Raw genomic sequence first — 26,608 nt, forward strand, 5'->3', positions numbered from 1 at the left:
CGTTTTGTCTAACTACTAAGCCGTGTATGGAAACAAACAAACAAACAAACTTGAAATTGAGCGTTCTACCTACCCCTCGGACCGGATACTAATAGACACATAGCAATGCACCTTTACACATAAAGGCTAAAGTTCCTGGCTCTATATTTGCGAGACACCCATGCCTTGGAGGCTGGGCTGCCATCAATCTTTGACTTGTGTTAAAACAAAGCATTTGTTTTCCGATATTTCGGACGCTGCATTAACTTACCCCAGAGCTGTTTAAACTTGCCCCGTAGTGGATGGGCATATTGGAACAGATTCACTTTCGCTACTTACGACTGAACTGTAGGCCTAAACGCCAGGAATGTTCATAGTCATAGCAAAGACATGTATCTTCTTTCTGGATGAAAAATATTTGCTCTAATGCGTGTATATATTTTTTCATTAAGCGAAAACCTAAAAGTGTTTAGTTCTTCCCGGTCTCCACTATATTTTAAGAGATCGTCCGATTATTAAAAATACAAAAGCGAAGCCTATAAATTATATGCGACATTAATCTACAGATTTAGTCTTATTATTTTTTTGCAGTCTCCGTATTCCACCCTTTATGGAAACAAGCTACGTGATTTAAAAAAAAAAGAAGTAAATATTGTGAGCACAGTGCCACGCAAATAAGACTTTTGTAGCTGTCGAACTATGCAGCCCCTTGTAACATAATAATGTCTATGTATGCAGTGGTGTCGTATCGTGGTGAGCGCGGATTTTCTTGCTGGAATAAATTCATTCTTATTGTTATTTTGCAGAAATTGCTTAGAATAGTGACATCAGAATTCATAGGCAAACAGTTCCCTGTACAAGCGACGGCCGAGCCAATCAGAGCGGCGTTTTAGAACCGATGGGGATCATGCCATATTTTCACGGAAGAAGCAGATAAAACGGCTAACACTGCAATAGTGTCCAAGCGGTGAGTGATCTTGACAATTCCATTTGACACATTATTAACTTAAATCGCATAATGGCGAAGTCGTTGTATTGCGACTCATCGAGCTCTTTTCCGGTTTGTGCTCACGAGAGCCCGTTTCGGAAATAATGACGAAAGGTTTGTGCTTAGCTGCAAGCAGCATTTGATGGAGCTGCATGCCTGTGTACACAGGTATCGTTTAGAATAGCTACCTGCTAGGGCTGGCAGCTAGGGTCAAGCAATTTCCCGTCTAGCTGCTGCATGGCCCATGCTCTGCATTCTTAGTGATATGCAATTGTCCGAAGATTAAGCTTAACAGTAGCTTGTTCACAAAATAGGTTTTCCCGGTGGACAATAACCAATTCCAGCAGGCAAGAGTCTTACCTGACTGACAAACGTTTCTATTTGTGCTAATGTACTTTCAGATATTTACAATACTGATTCTCAATGAACCAATGAGCTATTCGGTTATTTAACTGATTGTGTAATACTGCTAAAGCAAGAACATTTGGTTATGCACACACTATCAATTTGGTTATTCTACAAGATTATTCCAAAATATCTCTGAAAAATTTATTTGTTATCATTTCAGGTGAAAATTTAAAAAAACCAAATCATTTAAAACAAGGAGAGGAAATGCTAAAATCATTTTATAATCTATAAAGCAGGGGAAGTTTTATAAGGCTGGGTTCAAGAAATTATGAGGGTTTTGCCTCTTTTTGAATTTTTCTTCTTACTCAGTTACATGGTGCTAAAATAATTAGGCTTTTAATTTGTTTATTTTTCAGGTTTATACCTCAACCTTCCTGCAATGAGAGAGAGGAATGAGGAGACATACCTAGCAGTTTTCTAAGCCCTTACAAAAAAGCCACAAAAAGCAACACAGTTTCCTTGGAAACAGAAAGAATCATTTGAGGCTGTGTCTCCTGCACAGGACAATGTCTCTCCTATGATGCTACTTTCCACTTGAACCTCCTGCCTTTCTGATCTATCTGTCCCTTTCAGCTTACATGCTGCCACCTTCCCCCTATCTCTATTACTTTTTACCCACTATCCTGTCTGCTACCAATCCCTTCTAATCAACATTCACTTCTCTTATTATATCTTTCCTCCTGAATTCAGTGTGTTCGCTACCTCACTGTCCTTGTGAGGCAATGGAGTTCCCTCAGCATAGTCGGCAGCTCCTGACTAGTTTGCGGGCCCAGCGCCTACAGGGGTTCCTCTGCGACTGCACCGTGCAGGTTGGGTCCAGCCGTTTTCTGGCCCACCGCGCCATCCTGGCTTCCTGCTCCCCCTTCTTTCACATGTTCTTCTCTGAGCAACCACTGGGTAAGACCGAGACTGTTACCATAAACGGGGAAATTGTGACGCCAATGGCCTTCGGGCTGCTCTTGGACTTTATGTATGAGGGGACTCTTAGGCTTGTCGCCCAGCCCCCGCCAGAGGACGTGCTGGCTGCTGCAAGCTTCTTACACATGAACGACATTGTGAGGGTGTGTAAAAAGAGGCTCCAAGGACGGGGATTGGCTGAGGCAGATAGTACCAAAGCAGAGGAAGAGTGCATGATGGTGGGAGATGGCGGTTGTGGAATAGGGGTGCTGCTCAGAGGGGTGGGGGAGGACTCTGGGCGAGATGGGATTGAAGCTACGGCAGGAGCTGCAAAAACACCCACAATCCAGTATTCTCACCTTCATCAGTTCGCCCCTCCAGAAAAGGCAAGACAACAGCAAGACGAGCTCGCTAACTCCTACCCTGATAGATTCTCTGGGTCCGCCAGTGCTGATGTGGCTGACACCACCCAACCAGGGATGGATGGTTATGTTGTAGTCCATCCGAGACCTCACAGCCAGGGGGAATCTACCTTGGGTAGTCCTTGCAGTTCCACAGAAGTGGTCTCCAATAACCACCCCTCATCCTCTTCTTCCTCAACCTCCTTTGGAAGATTGTTAAGCCCTATCTCAAATTCTGAGACAAAAACAATGACAATTACCTCCATCTCATTAACAAACACAAGAAAAAGTAGTTGTACCAGCCCAGTTCAGGCCAGCTTGGTGATTTCCAGTGAGGATGCCATGATGCTAACTCAAGGCACTCTGCCAGCTCAGACTCCTGAAACTATTCTCGTTCAGCCGCCCACCCACAGGCCCAATAGCCCTCTACCCCACCCTCAGCCTTTGCCCTTGTCCCCCAAGCCTCACACCCCAAACCAGGTGCAGCCTGAGGAGTTTGTTTTAGGAGTAGAGAAAGAGGCAAAGAGTCCTGTAGAAAATATAGATCCACATAATTTCACAGGGGAATCAGCGATTTGGAAAGGAACCGAGGGAGAAGAAGAGAATGACAATGGGGTGAAGGTGAAGGTCGAGGCCATCATCATTTCTGATGAAGAGCTGGATGACATGGAAGGGATGTTAGTCGGAGAGGGAGACCAAGAGAGTGAAAGAGGGGAAAGTGTTGAGTTTGACGACAAAGACCGAGATGAAGATCTGAACAGCTCGCAGTTTCTGCATCCCCACCAACTCCATCTGTCACACCATCAGGAGGTGCTCCCCTTCCCACTTTCTCCCCAGGGCGCAACTCCCACCACATCTGCCTCCACTTCTCCAACTTTCCCCCCAAGCCTGTTCACATCTACCTCTCACCACGTTCCCCCACAGGAGTCGCACCAACAGCCTATATATCTCCAGGACTTCCAGGACTCTCTCGGCTCCTATGTGGAAGATGTCCCCACCTGTGGCACCTGTGGGAAGACCTTTTCCTGCGCCTACACCCTGAGGCGTCACGCTATTGTCCACACGCGGGAGCGACCCTATGAGTGTCGTTACTGCTACCGCAGCTACACTCAGTCCGGGGACCTGTACCGGCACATTCGCAAAGCCCACGACCACAGCCTTCCTGCCAAACAAAGCAAGCCAGATACTGAGCCACCCCCACAAAGCTAGGGGAGTAATTATGGAGCCCATCTCTGACATAAATGTGTTGCAAAGGAAGGAAAGGGATGAAAAAAGGAAGGCCTGTCGAGAGTGTTTTGTGAAAGTTGCCATTCTTCTAGTTCCATTATGTTACCTGCATACTAGTGTGTCTCCCAAATACAAACTGTTAAAAACTACATTAGGGGTTTAAAATGTAACTCTATTAAGCTTTTGTTGCTTGTGACTGGAGCTTGAACAAATGTAGTCTTGCATGTACAGCATTAGACACAAAGTGGCCATGTACAGTGAACCAATTCTGTGGGTAGCATTTGATCAAAATGATCAAGCAGCTGTATTTTTCCATTATTGAAAGTAAAACAGATTGAAACTGCTTATGCTACATTTTTAAAACAATTGTTAAGCACAATATAACTTACTGAAAATGAAGGAGGTACAGTAAGAGAACAAATTCCATTGCTTTAGATCCCTAAATTATTGCCCAGGAAACAACAACCAACCTGCTTACATTTTATAAGTGGCCCAGAGCTGAAATCTACAGAAATACAGTGAGCTTCATACTGTTTGGGACAAATATATTTTTTCTTGACCTGGCTCTGTTCTGCACAATTTTAGATTTGTAATCAAACAATTTACATGTGATTAAAGTGCACTTATACATACACTTTGGTTTTATAGAACCCCCCCCCCCATTGTTTGGGACATATTAATGTATAATTAATAATTATAATTATAATTCCATGCATTTATGTAGTGTTGTTTTCACACCAAAGCATGTACAATGATCAGAGGGAAATTCAGCTCAGCCGCCACGAATGTGTATCACTACCTGGGTGATATATAGCAGCCATTTTGCACCAGGACACTCACCACACATCAATTGAGGTGGAAACCTTTAACCAATTAAATCGGGGGTGATTACTGTAGGTGGCAGGATGTGAGAGCCAGGTTAGCAATTTAGCCAGGACACCAGGGAACACCTTGCAATGAGTGTCATGGGATCTTTAATGACCACAGTGAATCAGGACCTCAGTTTATCATCTTATCTGAAAGATGGCATCTCCTACCGTAATGCTTCTGTCCCCATCACTGCACTGGGCTTTATTTTAACAGAGGCAAGATTGCCCCTTACTGGCTCACCAACACCACTTCCAGCAGCAACTTAGTTTTCCCAGGTGGTCTCCCATTCACGTAAGAACCAAGCCCACGCTTGCATAGCTTCAGCCATTCGGCAGAAGTAGGGTATGTCTGATGGCTATGATTGTTATGTTAATGAAAGTAGTCATATTTAGTACATTGTTGCATATTATCTGCATGCAATGACTATTTGAAGTCTATGCCCCATAGACATCAGCTGAGTATTGACTCTGATGATGCTGTGACAGGCCTGCACTGCAGCCATCTTCTGCTTGATTTGGGAGCTAGTTGCATCTTCAACTTATGAAACACATTTCAATGGGATTTAGATCAGGTAAATGACTTGGCCAATCGAAAATTTAGCTTTGTGAAACCCCTGACTTGCTTTCGCAGTATGTTAGGGATCATTGTCTTGCTGTAGGATACAGCACCATGTTTGGAGGCCTTTGGTTGAACTTCAGCACATAAGATGCTTTTTTACACTTCAGAATTAATTCTGTTGCTATCAGCAGTTACATCATCAGTGAAGACAAGTGAGATAATATCTGTGGCAGCCATGCATATCCATACCATAACAGCTCCAGTGCCATGTTTCACAGATGGGGGGGTGCTCTTTGGATCCTGGGCTTCCACACTTAGCTCTAGCAATCACTCTGATACCAAGTGAATCTTGGTCTCATCTCTCCACAAGACCTTTTTCAAGAACTCTGCATGTACTCTTTTAGGTACTTAGCAAACTGAAATTTGGCCATCCTGTGTTTGCGGCTAACTAATGTTTGGCATTTTGCAGTGTAGCCTCTGTTCTGTTTGTGAAATCTTCTGCAGACATAGTCACTGACATATCCCTGCCTCCTGAAGAGTGTTTCTAATTTGTTGGATGCGTGTTTGTGGTTTTTTCTTCAGTCATCAACTGGAAAGGTCTTTCTTAGCCTATCAGGCCTTTTGTGACTACTGAGCTCACCGGTGCTCTCTTACTTCTTAATCGTGTTCCAAACAGTTGATATTGGTATGCCTAAGGTTTGGTCTTTGACTGTTTTTCTATTTATAAAGCCTTGTGTAAAGCTTCATTAACTTTCAGTAGCACAACTCTGATCCCCATGTTGCCAATTAGAGACTCCAAAGGCAATCAAAAGCCAAGAATCAAGACTAGATACTGAATGATTTTGTATTTTCCTGAACAAATGAAGCAATTGAACACACCTGGCTATGTAGAAACACCTTGTCCCAAACATTATGGTGCCATGAAATTGGGGGACTATGTATAAAAAGTGCTGTAATTTCTACATGGTCTACTCATGCTTTAGAGTTATTAATACGAAATGTGTGTTTTCTGTATGATGCAAATATTTTACCGGCCTAGATTTGATGAAAAGGGTGGGATGTAAAACCAGTGATATGAGGTCACCTTATTTTAACTTGTCTTGATACACTCTCAAAAAGGATGTGTTAACACTTTTGTGCTACTACTCTTGTGTTACTTTCAACACAGTTACAAACAAAAGGTGGCCACAGCATTGTTGCACAGTGAAAAGTGTGTGGACAGTGGGTAGCACTTGCCTCACAGCAAGAAGGTCCCGTGTTAAAATCCCAGCCAGGGAAATTCAGTTTGCAAGGTCTCCCTGTATCTGTGTGGGTTTCCACCAATTTCCAAAGGCATGCAGGGTAGGTTAATTTAACAAATTGCAGAGTCTAAATTGCATGTAGGTATGAGTGTGTGAGTGAATGTGTGTCTGTGATGGATTGGCAACATGTCCAGAGTGTATTCCTGCTTCTTGCCCAATGCATGCTGGGATATGCCCCAGTCCCCCTTGACCCTGACCAGGAATAAGTAGGTTAGATGATGGATGGTACAAAAGGAGACTGTTTTAACATAAACTGTGTTGTCTTTAACTAGACATGGAGGTGTGTAAAATGACATGTCTTTTGAGAGTGTATTCTTTAGACATTAAATTTTCTTTGATAATTGTGCTTTAGTGAATGGTAAACCTAATAAAAAAGTATAATTACAGATGTTTTAATTTCACATCATGTTTGTACTACATGTGGATGTGTGCATTATTATACATATGTACATTCACCATTTCTGTTGGCATCAAATAAATAATACATGATAAATAGAAAATATAATAACGATTGGATTGATTACAGAACAAATGTTACCGAGTTATCCTGTTGATATGCTTAATACACAGAAACAAAAAAAAGGAGAGGGATTCCACTGGACTGAACTGATATTATTTTTTAGGATAAAGTATAAGTTTAGTGTCATATGCCATGAGGCAAGAAATTATTTCCTCATTAAAAAATATTTCAGCTTTATAAAGCTATTTCAGGGAAGGACAGACAAGGCGGTTTGATTCCTTGAGCCATTGTGCTCATTTCTTCAAATGCAAAGATGCAGCATTAAAATAATACAGGGTTTTTGAAACTGGCCAAAGCATGGGCTATCTGCTCTTTTTATAAAATAGCCTGCCCTACTGCACCTATCACCATGTCTGATGTATCTGTCTGTAGAACCATCCCATAGGGCTTCCTTCAACTGGTTAAAAGCTGAATCCACCTCCATACTTAGGCCGCTTTTCTTTGTCAGGTCTGTGAGGGGGGAAGCAACTGAAGCAAAATTTGGAAAAATTAATTAAGTGACACTAGTAATATTCTAACTTGCTTTTTGGTGCTTTTGCTTTGTGGGTTGGGGCAAGTTACGTATAGCTTCAACCTTCCTGTTCTGAGGTTTTACGTTTCCCCTTACAATGGTGAATCCTAAGTATTCCGCTTCCTCCAGTCCCACCTTACACTTCCTAGGGTTCGTAGTTAGGCCATGCCTCCCCCAATGTCCCTAAGACTACTTTGAGTCTACACAGATGGTCATCCCGACTACTGCTATGGATAATTACATCATGGGGGTAGGTCGCTGCATATTCACAATGTATATGTAGGGCCCGGTCCATTAACCCCTGGAAGGTGGCGGGGGTCCCATGTAGGCTGATGGGAAGAACAGTGTAATGGCACAAGCCAGTGGGTGTGGAGAAGGCAGTCTTCTCCCAGGTTCATGGTGCTAGTGGGAGCTGCCAGTACCCTTTTTTCAGATCCAGAGTACTAATGTATCAAGGCTCACTCAACCACTCTATGAGTGTGTCTAGGGCATAGGATAAGAATCACATTTTCATGTAGTTTTTTAGAATTATTGCAAAACCTACTGCCATTCAGTTTGGGGGCCAGGACAATAGGGCTAGACTACTCACTCCAGGACTCCTCAATCACCTCTATTTCCAGCATATTCTCAACCTCTTTCTGTATAGCAGCTTACCGGGCTGGCACTCAGTATGGACAGAGTTTTACCTTTTTCCCAGGTTCAGTGCTGACATGAGTCACCTGGGTGCACCCTGGCTGGTCCGAGAAGACATCCTTGTTCTGGGCTACCAGTTCCCGTAGGTCCTGGTGTTGTACCATGGTCAATTCCTCTCCACAATTGGGTTCACACCTGGAAGACTCTGGAACAGAGGTTGGGGTACCACAGGTAAACATTGCCTCATGAGCATTTTTTTAGTAGGTTCACATGGTATACCTGAAGGGGTTTTCGCCACCCAGGCTGTTTTACCATGTACAGTATGTGACCTCACTCAACTTCTCAGACACTTCTTAAAGGTCATTCCAGGTTGAACTTGCATTCTGCAGTGGGCACCAGGGCTAATACCCTATCTCCAGGTTTTTTTTAAAATGGGTCAGGCTTTGTAATTACACCTGACATTGATCTTCTTGGTCACAGGCTATGTGCTCTCGGACCTAAGGCCAAACTGCTGCCATTCAGTCACACATTTCACTCACATGCTCGATGAGGCTGTGGTGTGGACTGGGTTGTTCTTCCCATGCTTCCTTTCCCAGGTAAACCATTCCTCGGGGTTGTCTCACTCGAACTGTACGGCCTTACCCGGGTGAAGCTTGGGTGTATCAGTCTTACTATACTCCCTACGAGTCCAACAAGGCCTGGGTGTCTTTTCCCCCAACTCATAGTGGTTGCATCAAGGGAGGGACTCCGTACTATGTCCTGCAGGAAGCAAGCAGATTATAGGCGAGACAATGTTTTCCATCTGCTGAGAAGGCTCATCACATACATAACAGTGCCGCCTCTCAGCATCATAATGAGGTCTTCTCCCCATCAGAAACTTTCCCTCTCTTCTTGGAGGAGGTTCCTGTTCTTGTGTTGATGGGAATATTTCCTTTCTGGCGTCACCAGGGGGCATTCAATCCTGGATGCACACAACAGATTTCCCACCAATTCCACCAGTTGATCCATGGTTTTCGGGTTCCCTTGACTGGCCGTCCTTTTCACGTCAGTGGGTACAGCTCACAGGAACTGATCCAAGACAACCCTCTCCAATATAGATGGACCCTGCTTGTCTGGCATCAGCCAGGCTTTGGCAATCCAAAGCAGCTCAAACATTTGGGGCCTGGCTGGATCTGCTGGGTTAAAAGTCCAATTTTGAAACTTCTGAGTCCGGGTTTCAGAGGTGCAGCCATAGCTAGCCAGCTGGGAACATGACTGCTCATGGAACTCACTCATCTTTGGCAGAAGGGGGCTGGGGTGAGCCCCAGCTGAGCCACTCTTAGCACTAGCTGCTGCCAGGGTTTTGATCCTTGATCTGGATTTTGATGAGGGCATTTTGCGTTGTTCCTCCAGCAGTTCCCAGTTTATTTTCTGAGGAGACAGCAATACTTGTACCAACTGGTTCACAGTTCAACAGTTCTTTTTTACACAATACTGTAACTATCCAGTAGGGGGCGCTGCCTGCATTCTCCACCCCTTGTAACCCAATGATTGTCAGGCCCCCTGTGCCTGTACGTAAAGTGGAAGAATATGATAATGACACAGCAAGATCAGTGACTTCACTAGGCTTTATTCAAGCATAACATAGAGTCCTGTACCTTTAAGGAGGGACCTTAAAACAAAGGACAAGAAACTGGCATAAAATCGTAAAACAAACCTAACTCCTCTTGGAGTCTTAGCTACACCTCACAGAAACTTTTCTATCTGTCCGGACAGCTATGTTGCTTACCGGTACAAAGGGTCACACAGACAAAAGAATGGTCGGGTCACAGGCACAGGTAAAACATAGCTCAGTTACAAGGGTCACACATCAGAATAATCCTCCAGAGAACAGGTCAGGTTATTTTATAAAGCCAGGCTCACACCACTGTAGATTCTACCTGTGCATCCCTCAGACATGAGCTCTCCTTTTATCAAGGCATTAATGAGCCTTCAGCTGTAGGCACTTGTCTGTTGCAGTAGTGGAAAAGGGTGGAAAGCAGTGGAAAAGGGTGGAACCAATGGTAGGGGAAGTATTGTTGGCCACCTGGGGCACCATCGCAATACATACGAACTGTAAAAGCATGGCGGCTAGCCAATAGCCAGCCAACCACCACCGCAATGGGTTTTCATGATGATGTACTTGTATTTATATACTGTAGCAGTTTTAAAACAAAAAATGGAGGGAAACAATACATTAGATATAAATCTATGACAAGCAAAATGTTAACATAAAATAGCACTATAAATCCCACACAGGAAAGGATATATATTGCCATATAATTCAAATACAGGATTATACCTGAATTTGGCCAGTTTATCCCGTTCTTCTTGGCAGATCTTCTCAAACTCTATCAGATTGATGGGATTATGGGAAGCTTCTGTGAACTGCCATCTTCAGGTCTCTCCACAGATGTTCTATGGTGTTTAATTCTGGGCTTTGGCTGGGCCACTGTTCACGTTTTTGTTATTATGGGTTACATACTGTTATAATGTTATGTTATTATGGGTTATTGAGTGTATATTGAAGGGTATCCATTTTAATTGTAAAAATGTGAAGCGGTCTGAATACTTTCTGGATGTTCATCCTTCCTCAAAACTTCCATTATTGAAGTTAATGTAAAATGGCCATTTTAAATATTGCACTGCCCATTTTTAATATTGGAAAATACATCTGACATGCATGTAACGTTTTTTCCTGTGTGGGATAGGCTTGAAGTTGTAGAATACAGTTTCTAAAATTGAGCTGTAATCACTATAGAAATTGAATCCGTATCCGTTCCGTTTTCTCTGCAGATACTGAGATACTGTTGGTGGATGGAAGGGTGATGGTGGATGTTTGCTGGATGGTGTGATGTGTTGTCGGTGAGACAAACTACGTAAATAATTTTACCCGTTCCCCTTTTCGCACAAAATACCTAAGGTGTGTTCGCAGAGGTGGACTTGGTCAGCCGGTCCTATAGGTGGTAGCAATGCGAATGCTCGAACTAACAGTTACATAAATATAGAAAGAAGGCGAAGAAGAAGTATCGAGGAAAATGGTGGATTCGGTAAGTCCCTCTTAAAATTCTTGTTAGCAGCCTAATATTTGCCATAAGTTGTGATAACTGGCTTTTGAAACTTTGTTATTTATCCTCAGGGTGAGATTGTTGAAGGTTGCCGCCTTCCAGTTCTTAGAAAAAACCAGGAACATGAAGACGAGTGGCGTGAGTAGCGGTATTTTTTATTACTGCTAGCGAGCTAGTTAGCTTGCCAGGTAAAAACATAAACAGCTCACAGTGTAAAGTTGTGGTAAAATATAGTTTTTTTTCCGTGAAGTATCGCGTACTTGTTTACATTCTGTTATCACTGCAAGCAAAATCTGTCGCTGCTACTGTCGCAGCATTTTCGACTCAATTGAAGGAACCGTTGTCTTACAATTTCATAACGTTACCTAAAGAGTGCCTGACCCGCAAACGCAGAAATGTTACTACGACTGCAAAATTATAGCGAGATTTTCCTTCTCTGGGGGGAGAAATGGCCATATAATGTCACTGCATTTAGATCATATTTGCCATACATAAATCACTCAATCTCTTTATAATGTCATCATAGCCTGGAGTGTTTATTACCATAATAGGGAATCTGGGAGATCTTATTCGCGTGGCACCATGATTTGATTTTCCATATCTACATTACTGTAGGTCGTAGATAAATGGTTCTGATATCCCTTTATAGGTCTTCGCCAATACTTTTATTTATATATTATGTTTACCACAAAATTGAAGGATCCAGATTATAATCTTGATATCTGACATTTTAAAATGGTCTACATTTTTGATAACATGAACACCATCTCCAGAAAATAGATAGTATATTTCCATATAATTGTGTTGTAATGGCGACACATTTATATACTTGTGGGTCATAAGAAATTTTAGGACAGTACTTCCACCATTGCTCATGTCAATCGTGCTGTGATGGGGACAGTGAAATAACAATGTAAAGGGATTCTTCATGGTAACAACAGCCTGCAGATGTACCATCACCTAGCCTAATTGTTGTTGTTGTTGTTGGTGGTGTTTGATTGTAACAATATATTGTTTTCCCCCAGCATTGGCAGAAATTCTCAGTGTTAAAGACATCCCTGGAAGAAAACTCTACTATGTCCACTACATTGACTGTGAGTACTCTCCATTAGTTAACTGTAAAATTACTAGCCTACAGTTACAGTAAATAGTGTGGTTGGATAGTCTAGCTGTCTCTGTAAGCAACACAAAATCTTTGGAGTATATTTCCTATACTGTGAAACTATTACATGGCACAGTATACAATTTGGTATAGTTACAAAAGTAGAATCATTGAATTTTTTCTGTCAGTCTACTCAGTTGCAGTATCAGTATTAGACTAATTTGTTTGCTTTTTTGCGTGTGTGTGAAAAGTCAACAAGCGTCTGGATGAATGGGTGACCCCTGACAGACTGGACATGAAGAAACTACAGCTTCCTAAAAAGGAGGCGAAGACGCCCACCAAAAACGGCCTCTCAGGGTCACGGCCCAGTTCTCCTGAGAGAGACCCCGTGGTAAGCCCCCACGGCTGGTCCCCGTCATCCTGAAGCATGCTTGTCCCTGTGTAGCTCCTCAAACACCAGGCTCCCAGCCATTCAATTGTAATAACACACAGCACCCACCCCAAGCTCACAGACACACACACGCACACACTCGCACTCAGACACACACACACACGCACACACTCGCACTCAGACACACACACACACGCACACACTCGCACTCAGACACACACACACACGCACACACTCGCACTCAGACACACACACACACGCACACACTCGCACTCAGACACACACACACACACACACACACACACACACACGCACAGTTCAGAGTGAGTTCAGAGTGTGACTTTATGTCTTCTGATTTCAGTTTCTTCTATATAAGACAGTAGAATCCCTCTGGCTCAGTTCTAGCTTGAAGCATACCATAGTCAAATGCTTTGATTGTTTTACGGCACAAAGAGTCAAACAAAAAGGAACTTTGAACACTAGGTTTTGATCAATGTTAACTTCCGCTTTCTATTTAAATTCAGAGGAAGACTGTCGATCTCAGCCTCCCTACTGCTACATCTCCATCCAGAGGCAAAACAATTCCCACAACGGTACTAATTCCTGCTCTCCGCTTCTCACTGAGGGAGTAGAAATAATTTGTGGTCAGCTCCACCGGATTAGAATGAATGAGTTTCAGAATAGCTCTCTGGTTACATTAACTGTGTGACATGAGCTTTGTCGGAGGATTTGAATCACAGCATTTGGACTTCACTTCATTGTACATCTTCTGAAAGATTTTCTGTGGCTTCAGTAATGCTTAGTAATTCAGTCTTCATTGTGTCATGCATTGAATTGCTTCAATCAAATACGAAAGGACTCTGTTGTATGTAAAATGAATAGTTTTTTAAAACTTTTTATTCAGGAAGGTACTGCTCCAGCACCCTAGTATCCTCACATCCGGCCATTTGAAAAATTTTAATATGTTTTCAAACAGGAAATATTTAGCCATAGGGAATTGGCTGGAATCTTTAAGAAATAATTAACGTTGACTGATTGCTTTTTCCCTCTGAACGCTTTGTTCTCTTTGCCATCAGTTTAAATGTATACTCAGTGAGCACTTTATTAGGTAGACCTGTACACCAGCTTGTTAATGCAAATATTTAAAAAGCCGATCATGTGGCAGCAACTTAAATGCATAAAAGCATGCAGACAGGGTCAGGAGGTTCAGCTGTTTTTCAGACCAAATGTCTGACACAACATGCTTTTGATTCTGTTACTATACACTGGGCAGCTTTAAGAGTCAACAGCACTCTTATTGTTCATTTAAATTAAAATTGTTCTCTGTCCAGTCCTGCTTTTACAAAGTGGCAACAATCTGAAGTAGGTGTGTATAATTCATTTTGGTTTTAGAAGCGGAAAGCTGAATCGGTCTCCCTCGCGACAGTGTCGCTGGCCACACCTGTGCCGTCGTTGCCTAGCTCCACGGAAACCACCCAGGCTGCTGTCTATCCGGCTATGAGGGACACCAATAACACCTTCACCCAAAAGTGCAACACCCGTGACGACCACGAGCAGGTTGCCTCCCTCACTACGGTAAACCCAATACCCGTCAGCACTCTTATTGTTGAGAATGTACTCATATTTGCTTCTTTATTGTTGAGATGTTGTTGACCTTCCACTCTTTCTGCCCTCCTATTTTGTCTCCAGAATGGTACAGCCCGTCCCCTCATCCCCTCGCAGCCGGGCAGAAAGCGGAAGGCAAATTGCGGAGGAACCGACGAGGTAAAAAAAATAAAAATAAAAAAATAAAAAAACTGCTCCCTCCGAGTCTTGCAGATTTTGAACTTCATTTTAAGAGTTCCTCGCCGGGTCTCTGGCTGCGTGTTTCGGTGGTTAATAACACCCTGCACCCCGGCCCGTTGTGTCCCAGGATTCGCAGGACAGCTCCGACGGCATCCCCGCCGCCCCCCGCATGACGGGCAGCTTGGTGTCGGACCGCAGTCACGACGACATCATCACGCGCATGAAGAACATCGACTGCATCGAGCTGGGCCGGCACCGGCTGAAGCCCTGGTACTTCTCCCCCTACCCACAGGAGCTCACCACCCTGCCTGTGCTCTACCTCTGCGAGTTCTGCCTCAAGTACCTGAAGAGCCTCAAGTGTCTGCAGAGGCATCTGGTGAGAGCGCTACACGGAGCATCTGCCTCCCATCTGAACATTTCGAAACATTTCTGAGGATTAAACCGTATATCTCACTCGTTACAGTACATTACATGTTATTTAGCTGACGCTTTTATCCAAAACGACTTACAGTTGATTTAACTAAGCAGGGGACAGTCCCCCCTGGAGCAATGCAGGGTTAAGGGCCTTGCTCAAGGGCCCAAGAGCTGTGCAGATATTATTGTGGCTACACCGGGGTTTGAACCACCGACCTTGCGGGTCCCAGTTATGTAGCCTAGCTGCTACGCTACAGGCTGCTGCACTCCAGCTGCAGTGGGGCAATCTTCTCTAGAGGTGGCACTTGGGACAAAAATAGTCAAGCTGTTTCTATAGATGCTTTTGTATGTAATTAGCTCCCCATTGGCCGCACACTTTGTGATACGAACATTTTTACATGTGTTCACTTGTAGGAATGAAGTACAGTTTGGATTTCAGACCCTTTTCTAGGCAGTTCAGACATAGCAACGTGTCCATATGTGTTATATAAAACTATAAAGTGACATGATGTTAATGGATAATAGAAAATGATGGGGGAAAAACAGTTGGCATTCATGCACGAATAGTAGATTGGATAGACTAGAATATTTAAACGAGCAAAAGAAGTGGATCCAAGGCACTCTTCCAATGAAGTAAAAAACAGCTTTATTAATAAAAGGCTAGTTCATAGTTGAACACTAAAAAAATACCAACATGTTTCGGCCAAACGGTGGCCTTCATCAGGGCAGACAGAATATTTATTGAGATTTTGGTTGAATTTGTTCCCCCTGTCTCTCTATTTCCCCTCTCTTTAACCAGACGAAGTGTAACCTTCGGCACCCCCCGGGCAATGAGATCTACCGTAAGGGCACCATTTCCTTCTTCGAAATCGACGGGCGGAAAAACAAGGTGATTGTGCTCCCTGATCTGACGTCTCTAATTTATCTGCCCGATATGGGGTTTGGAATGAAATGTGGAAAGAACTCGCAGCTGTAAACTCTAATGAAGCTGAAGATATGTCACCATAATGTTAGAGCTTTTGTTCTGTGGACTGAACACCTTGCCCAGAAGTCCACCATTTAAGGTTATGTTCCACCAGAAACGCATCTTTGGTCTTCCAGATCTTGAGGTTTGGACTTTAAAAGATAAACTATACTAAAATATGTAAATTAGCTCATTTGCTTACTTTATTAAAAATTGTGTTTTGTCTATAATCTGAACCAAGTAAGATATCGTTATAATTCTTTACATTCTAAATAAGACATGTTGAAAGATTGTTTTGAGCCATTTTTTTTTATCACCAGTACCCAATAGTCATTTTTAGAGATTTGTCATGAAGAAAAATAATGAAATTTCTAAATTTGCAATGAGATTTGTGATGCTGTACCTGCCCCTAAAGCTTATAACAACAAAATAATTATCTCAAACCACTCGTAACACTGGATATGGAGTTTATGATGGTAGGATGACTGCACTGAGAAAAATGGTTCATTGTATTGTGGTATGGTATTATCCTGAAAGTTGAATAGTTGAGGGATGATTTGCTGCAGTAAACAGAAAAGGGTAAATTGGATTTTCTCAGTGGAACAGAACCTTAAGAACAAATTCTCTTCTGACTCGTGATAGCTACTGTTTGTTTTTCCTTTTGCCGAAGGCACATTGATTTTATCCTGCTAATTTAATTGTTGTGAGAAAATGGTAATGTGGTGTGAGCTAGATGCAAATGTATTGGTGAATGCTTCCTTCTTAAACATTTTCACAGTAAACATTCTATTAACCGCAAAAGTCGATAGGAAATGTGATTTTCCCCACCGGAGATTAAAATAAATGCTGGAAGGTATAGTATCGTGTAGAATGGTGTCACCCCCTTATTCCTGGAATTTAATTGTAATTTTAGTTCACCGTAAGTAACACCAGTGTGTGGCATCGTCTTCAATTCTTGCGGAAAGCATTAAACCCCCTGTGCCTTTTCGTTGTCCATTTAGAGGTTTTGGGTCAGATGACATCTGTTGTCAATATTTCGTTTTAATTTTCAAAAACACTGAAGCCTCTGTGTGGCCGTTTTCTCTGTGGTTTTGTGAAGACATACTCTCAGAACCTGTGTCTGCTGGCCAAGTGCTTCCTGGACCACAAGACTTTGTATTACGATACGGACCCCTTTCTCTTCTACGTGATGACGGAGTACGACTCCAAGGGCTTTCACATCGTGGGTTACTTCTCCAAGGTACCGGAACCTTCCGCAAAGCAAACAGTACACCAAACAGCTGCCTGACTGCATGCTGGTTTACATTTACCACACAATGCCCTACTGCAACCTGATGACATTGCTGGAATTAGGAATTCTGACATTCAGTGAACACTCATTTATGAACACTGAAATATGCAAGTAACCCTAATATTATAGTTGTTTTCCCACAGTGACATGCATACATGTATAATTGTTGTTTGGTGGTTACAGGAGAAGGAGTCAACAGAGGACTATAATGTTGCCTGCATCCTCACCTTGCCTCCCTACCAAAGGAGAGGCTATGGAAAACTGCTCATTGAGTTCAGTAAGTCCCATACTCCACACTCCAGGTCTGGAGTAGTGTGCGTTATCATGACCCGAAATAACTTCCACAGTAGGTAGCTGTACAGCGTGTTATTTTTCCAGACCCTTGTGGCTTTGTTCTTTCTTTTTCTGCTCTGTACCGTGGGTAGAATTCACTAATTTGATTAGAATTAGAATGATTAGAATGATTAGAATTGATATGTAGCATTGTGGTTAGGCTCAATTTTAAACAACTGCAGGCCCAAAGGATTTCTCTGAAAGTATCAATCTGATGAAAACAACATTGTTACAGTCCGGGCTGTTCATTTGCTAGTCATGGCATTCATCTACATAAGAACATTTTTCAAGTCTTCTTATGTTAGAAATGAGTTCAGTCTCTCCTTAGACACTTGTATTATTATCACACGGCTCCTTTGACGTCCTTTTGGAAATGAATAAGGCTTGGAGGCTACTACCTTAGTAGAGCAAAGAACTGTACTAATGTATCATTGTATCACTGGCGGTTAAATATTATTTGAGCATTATGTTACTTTATACACACAAGTAAGGGGTCTGCAGTGGACACATTTGTGTGTATGTATGTGTTGTCTTCATGCGTGTTTAGATGTAGGATGGGTTGGGGTGGGATGAACGGTGTTAATTTCAGCTTACTCAAGGTCATGCCCGTCCCTCCCCTCAGGCTACGAGCTGTCCAAAGTGGAGGGGAAGACGGGGACCCCCGAGAAGCCCCTGTCCGACCTGGGCCTGCTGTCCTACCGCAGCTACTGGTCTCAGACCATCCTGGAGATCCTCATGGACCTCAAGCCCGACAACGGAGAGAGGCCGCAGATCACCATCAAGTACGTGCGCGAGTGTCGGTCTGCTCCAGCGGCTCTGCACTGACCTTGTGACTGCTAATCTGTGCATCTAGTCATGACCGTTTTCTGTTTACAGCTTTACGGTCCTTTTCTCGAAAATTATTTAGAGACAGCAATTTTAGTACTGGGGTTATCTCTACATTTTATTTATAGTCTGCTTTAAATAAAAGAAATACAAAAATATTTCCATATTTTTTTGCATAGCTAGTTGGCTAATTTGCCTGCTGCGTCAAACAATGATAATTGTTATATGTACCATATTGCTAGTTGGGTAAGTGCCTGAACCAATTATTTTGTATGCAGCGCAACTGTAATGTTTACATAACCTGTTGACCTGCATGTATAACATTTTATATCGGTATGTGCATAATGACAGACTTGTTTGTTATGGTTGTGGGTTAAAATGCTCTTCTCTGTGGGTGTGTGCACAGCGAGATCAGCGAGATAACCAGTGTGAAGAAGGAGGACGTGATATCCACCCTGCAGTACCTCAACCTCATCAACTACTACAAGGTGTGGGAGTCAGGAGCGTTTCGTCTCGGTGGATCCAAAGGGACCATTGATGCGCATGTGTGGTTTAGTGTAGTTTGCACAACTTGAAAAGCTAACGTAAACTGTTCAGAACACGGGGAAGTGGCCGCTTCCGCCAGAAGTTAACGCCCGTTGAATGTTAGTTTTACAAATAACTATATATTAAAATAACTGCGTAGCATCCCTGTAATCGGAAGACCGTGTTAGCTCATGATGGCCCGAACACCAACATAGCTTCCCCATCACACTGTTACAGGGGAGCACTATTACCATGTCACTGTATACTGAAATGAATCACATATGTGTCTCGTACCAAGTTCTTTATGAAAACGGAAGGAGTTTTACTTTACACACGCACAAAAACCAAAGCTGATATCAAAGTAATTTTGTTATTTGTCTTGAAAGTTGCGCTGTTCGGAAACATGGTGAGCTAACTTGGGAACGCAGCGAGTTTACGTTGCTAAAGTCCATGCCAGGTTGACCAGAATGCCTTTGTTGTTCCAGAGTCACTCGCAGTGCCTTTATACGTCATTATGGGCCTGAAAGTCATGGCAGAATTTCAATGTAGGTGGAAGAGTGGTGCATATCTGGGTCTAATATGTAATTGTTTTGGATTGAAGTACTTTTCTACACTTTACTGAGCTTGTCTGGTGTATTGTGAACCTGTGAAATACTCTCACAAAATGCAAACCCCACCTTCTGGTCCTGGTTGGCTCAGTTCTGCCAGGCAAGATGAATTGAGCACAGAAAAGTATTTGAACCCAAAACAATTGCGTATTTGACCCAGGTCTGGAGTAGGCATGTTTGGGAGTGGTGTGCCTTTGGGATTGTCGACCGAGCCCACTCCATATCCCTGTCGTACGTTCTCTCTGCGCAGGGGCAGTACATCCTGACGCTGTCTGAAGACATCGTGGACGGGCACGAGAGGGCCATGGAGAAACGGCACCTCCGTATCGACTCCAAATGCCTCCACTTCACTCCCAAGGACTGGAGCAAGAGAGGGAAGTGGTAGAGGCTCCACTGCCCCTCTCCGTCCCCTGACACCCGTAGCCCTGTCTGCAGAGAGCTACCACGGCTCTATGGATCAGACTAACACACACGCTGTGTTCAGCGGTCTATCGCCCTGTTTCTCTTTTTTTCCCCTTCAGAATGAACATCGCCACGCTCAAATAAAGTCCGCTAAATGAAAAACGAATTTCCACCGTAGCCCTTCTTGGGACACTGAACCCACATTCATTAACCCCTCATGGGCGGATGCGACCTGCACGTTACTTCTCCCTTAACCGACTGACGTGACGCCAGCGTTGTGTTTGATCTAGGATATTGTCTATTCCTAGGCCTGTCTATGGGTTTTCTACAGGGCATTAGTCCATGATGTGTCATCAGTGTTTAATTGAACCTCATATATCCGGGGTCGGCAGCTTGTGGTCCTCGAGGGCCATTCGGTGACACTAATTACCCGAGTTAGAATAAAACCAGGGCTGGATGCGGATTCGGGGGCCAGATTTGCCCTATATAAAAGCCTATTGGCTCTGGGTGTTTATTCCACCACCGCTCCTGAAACAGGGACCAGGTGCTTAACTGCTCCGTCGTCCTTGTTGACTGAATAACATCAGGCCAGGCTCGTTCTGCTCCCGTACCCGATCTCTCATCTTCATCCTGCCGCCACCGCAAAGGGCGAATAATGCTTTATGGCTTTGTGGACCTCGAGCAAAACTATTCATTTTGGTGGCAGTGATTTGGTCAGCGATTGGGGAATAGTATATTTCTAATATGTCAAGTGACTGATACATTTCCCATGTTAGTTTGAATAAATTAAGTGACTTAAATAAATTGTTTCAGATGAAGGCCTGTCTCACTCTTCACTGCAAGCACCTGGCCACACGACGCACAGTGAGAATAGCCAGCCTGAATGATACCCATGTGTGTAGGATGGGGACCACTTCTAATGTACATAGCACTTTGTAAAGTTGTATTTTTTAATATGGTAATGCATTTCTGTTGTTGGATTAAAAGAAATATGCCGATCATTTCAAATGCCATGTTTAACTGTGACAAGAATTTGCATTTAGTGACCCTGTACAGTAATTTTTTTTTTTTTTTAACCTGAATATTATTTAACCGTACTTGCCATATGTTTGTTATTCATGTTTACCTTGGCTCAATTTCTCATGCCTTTTTTAAAAGAATCATATTTTTTATTTTTTTTTATCACAAATTGTGTGAAAAATGTTCACCCTCAAAAATACCACTTGACAGCTGTGTTTTTCCCTTTGCAGAAAAAAAACATCCTGTTATTAAAGTTATTTAATAATATCAATAATTTATAAATCTGTACTAACTGATATGTTCGACAGTATGTATATCCGGGCTGGCTACTGTAAAGTGTACTATAGGCAGTGAACACTAGATGTCACTGATATTCTATACTTAAATATAGGAAGTGGAGTATGAACGGTTGACTTCCGACTGCCGTGTTGTACATTTGTTCACATGTTGAGCGGAAAATATATGATTTAACGTAAGAAAAGACCACATAAGCATTTGAAGCTGATTTAATGTGAGTTAAATCCAGGCTTTGGTAGACTCAGAAAATTGCTATCTTTTCATGTATGAGTCAGTTCATCAATATCAGCTATGATCCAATAGGTTGGTTTTACTTGTGTAAAAATGTTGTAGACTTACTGTTTGATGCAAAACCAGAGTAAATATTTGCTACCTTGTGATATCTATCTGGAATGGATGCACAGCTTATAAAATATTTATATGTCCTGTGGGTGTTGGAAAAGGCTCAGTCACCAGACAAATTAAAGATTTGGTTTAGTGGCCACCCCCTATTTATTCCCAAATTAATTTTTTTCCTAAATCCCGTTTTGCATATTGGTATTCACAAACGCTAAATTTTAGCAGGTCGTGTCCCAGAACACTGTCACCTACCCCACATACTACCGAGAGTAACCACCCAGTCGGTGCCATATGGCCAGGCATAGGGAGAGCTCAGTCAGTCATTAGGGAGAAACTTCCAGAAACTTCTGGAACCTCCAGAAGAGTGCAAACCTGACCACCTGACTAATACTTGTATGAATTCCGGAAACAAAATCCTACATTTGTTGTACCTTCAAATGTATTTAATTAAATGTTTAAATTAGCTTTCCTCACAGTATCAGTTGAATGTCAATATACTGTTATTCTGTATGTTACTGTGAGCATCTGACAGGTATGACTGTGTTTCATTTCAGAATAACATACAGTATGAAGGGGTGCATGATAAAGAACTCACAGAATGCATTTGATTTTAAATGCCCAAACACTTGACACATTAACTGAGGGTGAAACCCAAGAAGCTATAAAGGCATGGTATAACTTTAGTACTCCGATACATTCCACAGTTCCTGGTGTCTTAACACATCCTTTCAATTGATTTAGTCTTCAGTCTGAACCACATTAGCTTCACAGAGTGTGTGTGTGAGTTACTGTAGCTAGTGCTACATAGTGCTGTCTCTTCCTCTCTGACAGCACGAGTGGTAGAGAAAGAAAAGAGGAGGGGGGAGGGCGAGATCAGAAATGCGCAGGGAAGGGAGAAGGGGGGGGGGGCAGCCTTGAATGTGAATGGAACAGAAACGGCAAGAGCCAGGGAACGAGAGAGGGCAAATGGACCTGCTCCTGTTCCTCCTGCTCCTTATGACTGAGCCGCTGTGACCGCGCCAGCTCCCCCCCGCGCACAAACCACAGGATTTCTGAGAGCGCTGAGAGAAGAGGAACAGACACAAAGAAGCAAGAAGTCAGAAAAGCGGGAGAAAACGGACGCGATGCTATCCTCGCGAGGAGGAGGGGGAGGAGGGAGAAGACCGAAGAGGGGAGAGAAAGGAAAGGGGAAGCGATGTGGAGGTAAGGCATGTCTTTTCATTTGATCCACATTTTCGGCTCTTTGTCACGGCACCCGTGAGAGACTTTGACCCGGCAGATTCAGTGCACTCACTTACCTGACAGATACGTGCATCTATAATTGAGTCCACCATAAAAATCTGCCACAGTGATGTAGGAGATGAAATATGCCCTGACAGGAAGGAAATTATATTTATAGGAAATGCAATGGTTTTTGAGACCCCCCTCAAGCACTGTATTGTGTGACTCTTTGTTGAACTGCTTAAATGGGTTTTGACATTGGCATGAATAAGCAACAGTTTACAATACAATCTCATAAACTAAAATGAGAGATAATTATTCATAGAGTTGTTGCACTTGACCATTGTTGTTTTACAATGGTAAACAATTACTTTGGCCGTAACATGCTGTGTGGTGAGACCAATGAAAGCGGAATTGAATTACATTTTGTCCCCACAGACACAGAGAGGTACAGCATGTCTTGGTTTGTTTTGGATTGTCAGGTGATTTATGAGGAAGCAGATGGCAATAATTCTGTAATATGATATATTGTGTGTGTGTGTGTCTGTATGTCTTACCGTTTTATTTCACGCAATTTAAACTACCTTTATTGTAATGGCGTGGTGTCCATTTTTAAATAAGTTAATTAGCCAAATTGTTCAGATTCAATTCAGAATTTGAGCTGAATGCAATAGGATATTGAGCTGATATGTTCAGTCTCTCTCCCTTTCTGTCTCTCTCATATATAAATGTTTCATCTGGGATCTAAGGAAGTGGTTTGTTTCAATATCTGTACAATGTCATGCATGTGATGTCTCTGTCGGCAGTCCTCGTGGATAGGTGATGGTTATAACTGAGTGCTGAGCAGGAACTCTTTCAGCGCTAGAAACAGTGAATTGATTGGCTGCCGTCTAAAAGGGTGGGGCATTGCACACATGTGAGTCTGATGACGCGTTGTTGTCACGGTTACATCAGAGACACAGAATAATGCAGGGAAACATACATCAGTGCCTTCTTTGAGTGCTGTAGAAATCAAAACTGAAAGGAGCCTATTTGATTGACCTTGATGAACTGTTGTTGCAATTTTACAACTAAAACAAAATCATGTCATTTGGGCTGGAATGATTAAAAGCCTATTTCAGTAGCTTGTGTTCCAGCCTTGTATGGTGAATCCACAATTATAATTGAATAAAAGTGTAATTGGAAATAAATGCATTAGCCTAGCCCAGAACACTACTAGATGTACTGCCAAACAATGTAATGTAGTGGATAATATCTTCTTGGTAGCTGTGGAGTGGCTAGTGTGTTGATTAACCCTTTGGAGAGTAGGATTTTTGAAATGTTTCCAAAGAACTCAATGTTCACTACAAGCTTGCTACTTTGACACAGTGATGAAACCATTATAGCAGAGATACTCTTCTGCATACCACTGTTGTAGTGTGTGGTTATTTGTGTTACTGTCACCTTCCTCTCAGCTTTGACCAGTCTGACATCTCTCATTAACAAGGCGTTTCTGTCTGCAGAACTGCTGGTTACTGGAATTTATTTTTATTTATTTTTTTTGCACCATTCTTTGCAAACTCTAGAGATAAGTGCGTGTGAAAATCAGTAGTTTCTGAGATACTCAAACCACCCTGTCTGCCACCAATTATCATTCCACGGTCAAAGTCACTTGGAGAACTTTTTTTTCCACATTCTGATGTGAACATTAACTGAAGCTCCTGACCCATATCTACATGATTGTACATTGCATTGCACTGCTGCCACACAATTAGTTGATTAGATAATCGCATGAATAAGTAGGTATAATAAAGTGCTTCGTGTGTTTAAATTTACTCTACTGGTGGCTAACACAATAATATCTTTACCACAACTGGTGTAAAAAGATTCTGCTGTGACGCAGATAGGGTCAAAATTAAGCATAAACAACACAAATCCTTGGAATCATCCTGCCTTGTGCCAACGGATCAGGTGGTGGTGGTGTAATGGTGTGGGGAATTTCTTGGCAAACATTTGCCCCCTTAGTACAAATTCAGGATTGTATACATGCCACAGTCTACCTGAGTATTGTTGCTGGACATGTGTATCCCTTTATGGCCACAGTCTCCATCTATATTTGCCCTCCATCTTGTTGTTTTGGCTCATTGGATTTGAAATAAAATAAATTTAAGTGCCGATTGTCAGCTTTAATTTGAGGGCATTTTGGTGATCCGTGTAGGAATTACAGCCCTACACTTTTTATGCATTGTCCCCTCATTTAGCGGAGCAAATGTAATTGGACCAATTAACATAAACACAAATCTGCGATAAAGTTTTTAGTACTTAATTTCAGATTCAGCAGTCACATTTCAAATCTGGCAGCCATACATGCCCAATCCATAACAGGTACATCTTCACAAATGAGGGGAGTGCTTTGAATTATGAGCATCATCTCTCTTCCTCCACATTTTCCCCTTTCTTTCTCTTTGGTACTAATACTCATTTCATCTGTCCATACGTTTTTTCATGCTCTTTTTTAGCAAATTATACTGGCTTTACCAGTGGTTTGCGGTAAACCCTCTGAGATTTGCTGGTGTAGTCTTCTCTTTATGGTCTTTATGTGTTTTTCACACATTTACTCCTACATCATAGAGAGTGTTATTGACCTCTTCAACAGTTGAAAAAGGGGTTTTCTTCAAAATTGAAAGTGTTTTCATCCACCGTAATCATCTTTCAAGGTTGACCAGGTTGTTTGGTATTTCTGGGCTCACCAGTGTGTTCTTGCTTCCCAAAAAAATCAATTGTATATCATACAGTTGATTTTGGCATTCCCAAATCAGAGATAGGATATGTCTCTGATAGATTTGTTCAGATTTTTCAGCCTCATGATGGCCTGCTTTACTGGCATTGCCACTTATTTGGTCCTCACATTAAGAGACAACAGGAACAGACTCTAAATGCCAATTCCACACCTAGAATGAACTCTAGCTTGCTTGTGCATGAACGAATGATGCAAACAATGAAGCTAACAGGAAGGTGGCAGTAAAGCAAATAACCGTGGTATGCAGAAGAGCATATCTGAACACACAATACGTCAAGCTTATAAGTGGATAGGCTACAGCAGCAGAAAACGTAATAAATTTTAAAAATATGTCTAATAAATACCTAATAAAGTGCTTACAGAGTGTATGTAGGGCAATTTCCAATCATTTTTATCCTTATGTATTTATTTGCACAAAGATTTTTCCAAAGAAGCTTACAGTTTACACCAGGGATCATCAACTCTTGCCCTCAAATCCAGCCCTGGTTTTCTTTTCTCCCTGGTAATTACTGCAATTTATTGGCCAGACTGTTTTCCCAGTTAAAGAGAGGGGGGGACACCAGCAGTTCTTGGCCTAGTGGACTATGACTAGCTGATTCCTGGTCTATGTTATGCTTCTGCCACACGTTAAAATAGTTGAGTTGTGTTGGTGCAATTTAGATTATTAGCTTATGGGTATGGAAGATGTGGCCTGTACATGTACAATAGTGGTCCGTGCCTGAACTGCTCAACTCCATTCTCCTCTATTGTAATTATGGTCTCAGTTCAAAGTCAAGCAATCACAATATAGCCCTAAACAGGAATAGCTTATTTGTTAGGCCAACTGCTTTTCATCTTCCAATCTGCTGCCAGCAATTTGCTTTTATTAGTCACACTCAGCTCAGACTAATTTCTCTCAGATCTTATACAACTGACTGAGTGTAGAGCAGTGGT

The 26,608-nt window shown here is 42.4% G+C and overlaps 3 protein-coding genes across 3 annotated transcripts in view; all 3 read left to right on the plus strand.

Annotated features, from left to right (window-relative positions):
- The first annotated feature begins 858 nt into the window (after nucleotides 1–858).
- On the plus strand, nucleotides 859–3,882 carry LOC133132534 (zinc finger and BTB domain-containing protein 3-like). The gene is made up of 2 exons (XM_061248004.1): nucleotides 859–946; nucleotides 1,732–3,882. The coding sequence occupies exon 2, from the start codon at nucleotides 2,098–2,100 to the stop codon at nucleotides 3,880–3,882; it is 1,785 nt and encodes a 594-aa protein (XP_061103988.1). The 5' UTR covers nucleotides 859–946; nucleotides 1,732–2,097.
- A 7,416-nt stretch (nucleotides 3,883–11,298) lies between these two features.
- On the plus strand, nucleotides 11,299–22,140 carry LOC133132834 (histone acetyltransferase KAT5). Its single transcript, XM_061248590.1, has 14 exons — nucleotides 11,299–11,361; nucleotides 11,451–11,517; nucleotides 12,405–12,473; nucleotides 12,733–12,872; nucleotides 13,397–13,465; nucleotides 14,265–14,447; nucleotides 14,562–14,636; nucleotides 14,785–15,033; nucleotides 15,871–15,960; nucleotides 17,135–17,275; nucleotides 17,510–17,603; nucleotides 18,282–18,441; nucleotides 18,891–18,972; nucleotides 19,868–22,140. The coding sequence occupies exons 1-14, from the start codon at nucleotides 11,350–11,352 to the stop codon at nucleotides 20,000–20,002; spliced, it is 1,566 nt and encodes a 521-aa protein (XP_061104574.1). The 5' UTR covers nucleotides 11,299–11,349; the 3' UTR covers nucleotides 20,003–22,140.
- A 477-nt stretch (nucleotides 22,141–22,617) lies between these two features.
- Nucleotides 22,618–26,608, plus strand: part of LOC133132562 (signal-induced proliferation-associated 1-like protein 2) — a 34,861-nt gene continuing 30,870 nt past the window's right edge. The window contains exon 1 of the mRNA XM_061248043.1: nucleotides 22,618–22,878. The gene's annotated coding sequence lies outside the window, so the exon portion shown is untranslated. The remainder of the gene's footprint in view (nucleotides 22,879–26,608) is intronic.

Source organism: Conger conger, chromosome 7 (genome assembly GCF_963514075.1).
Source record: "Conger conger chromosome 7, fConCon1.1, whole genome shotgun sequence".
In the NCBI taxonomy this organism is placed as follows: domain Eukaryota; kingdom Metazoa; phylum Chordata; class Actinopteri; order Anguilliformes; family Congridae; genus Conger; species Conger conger.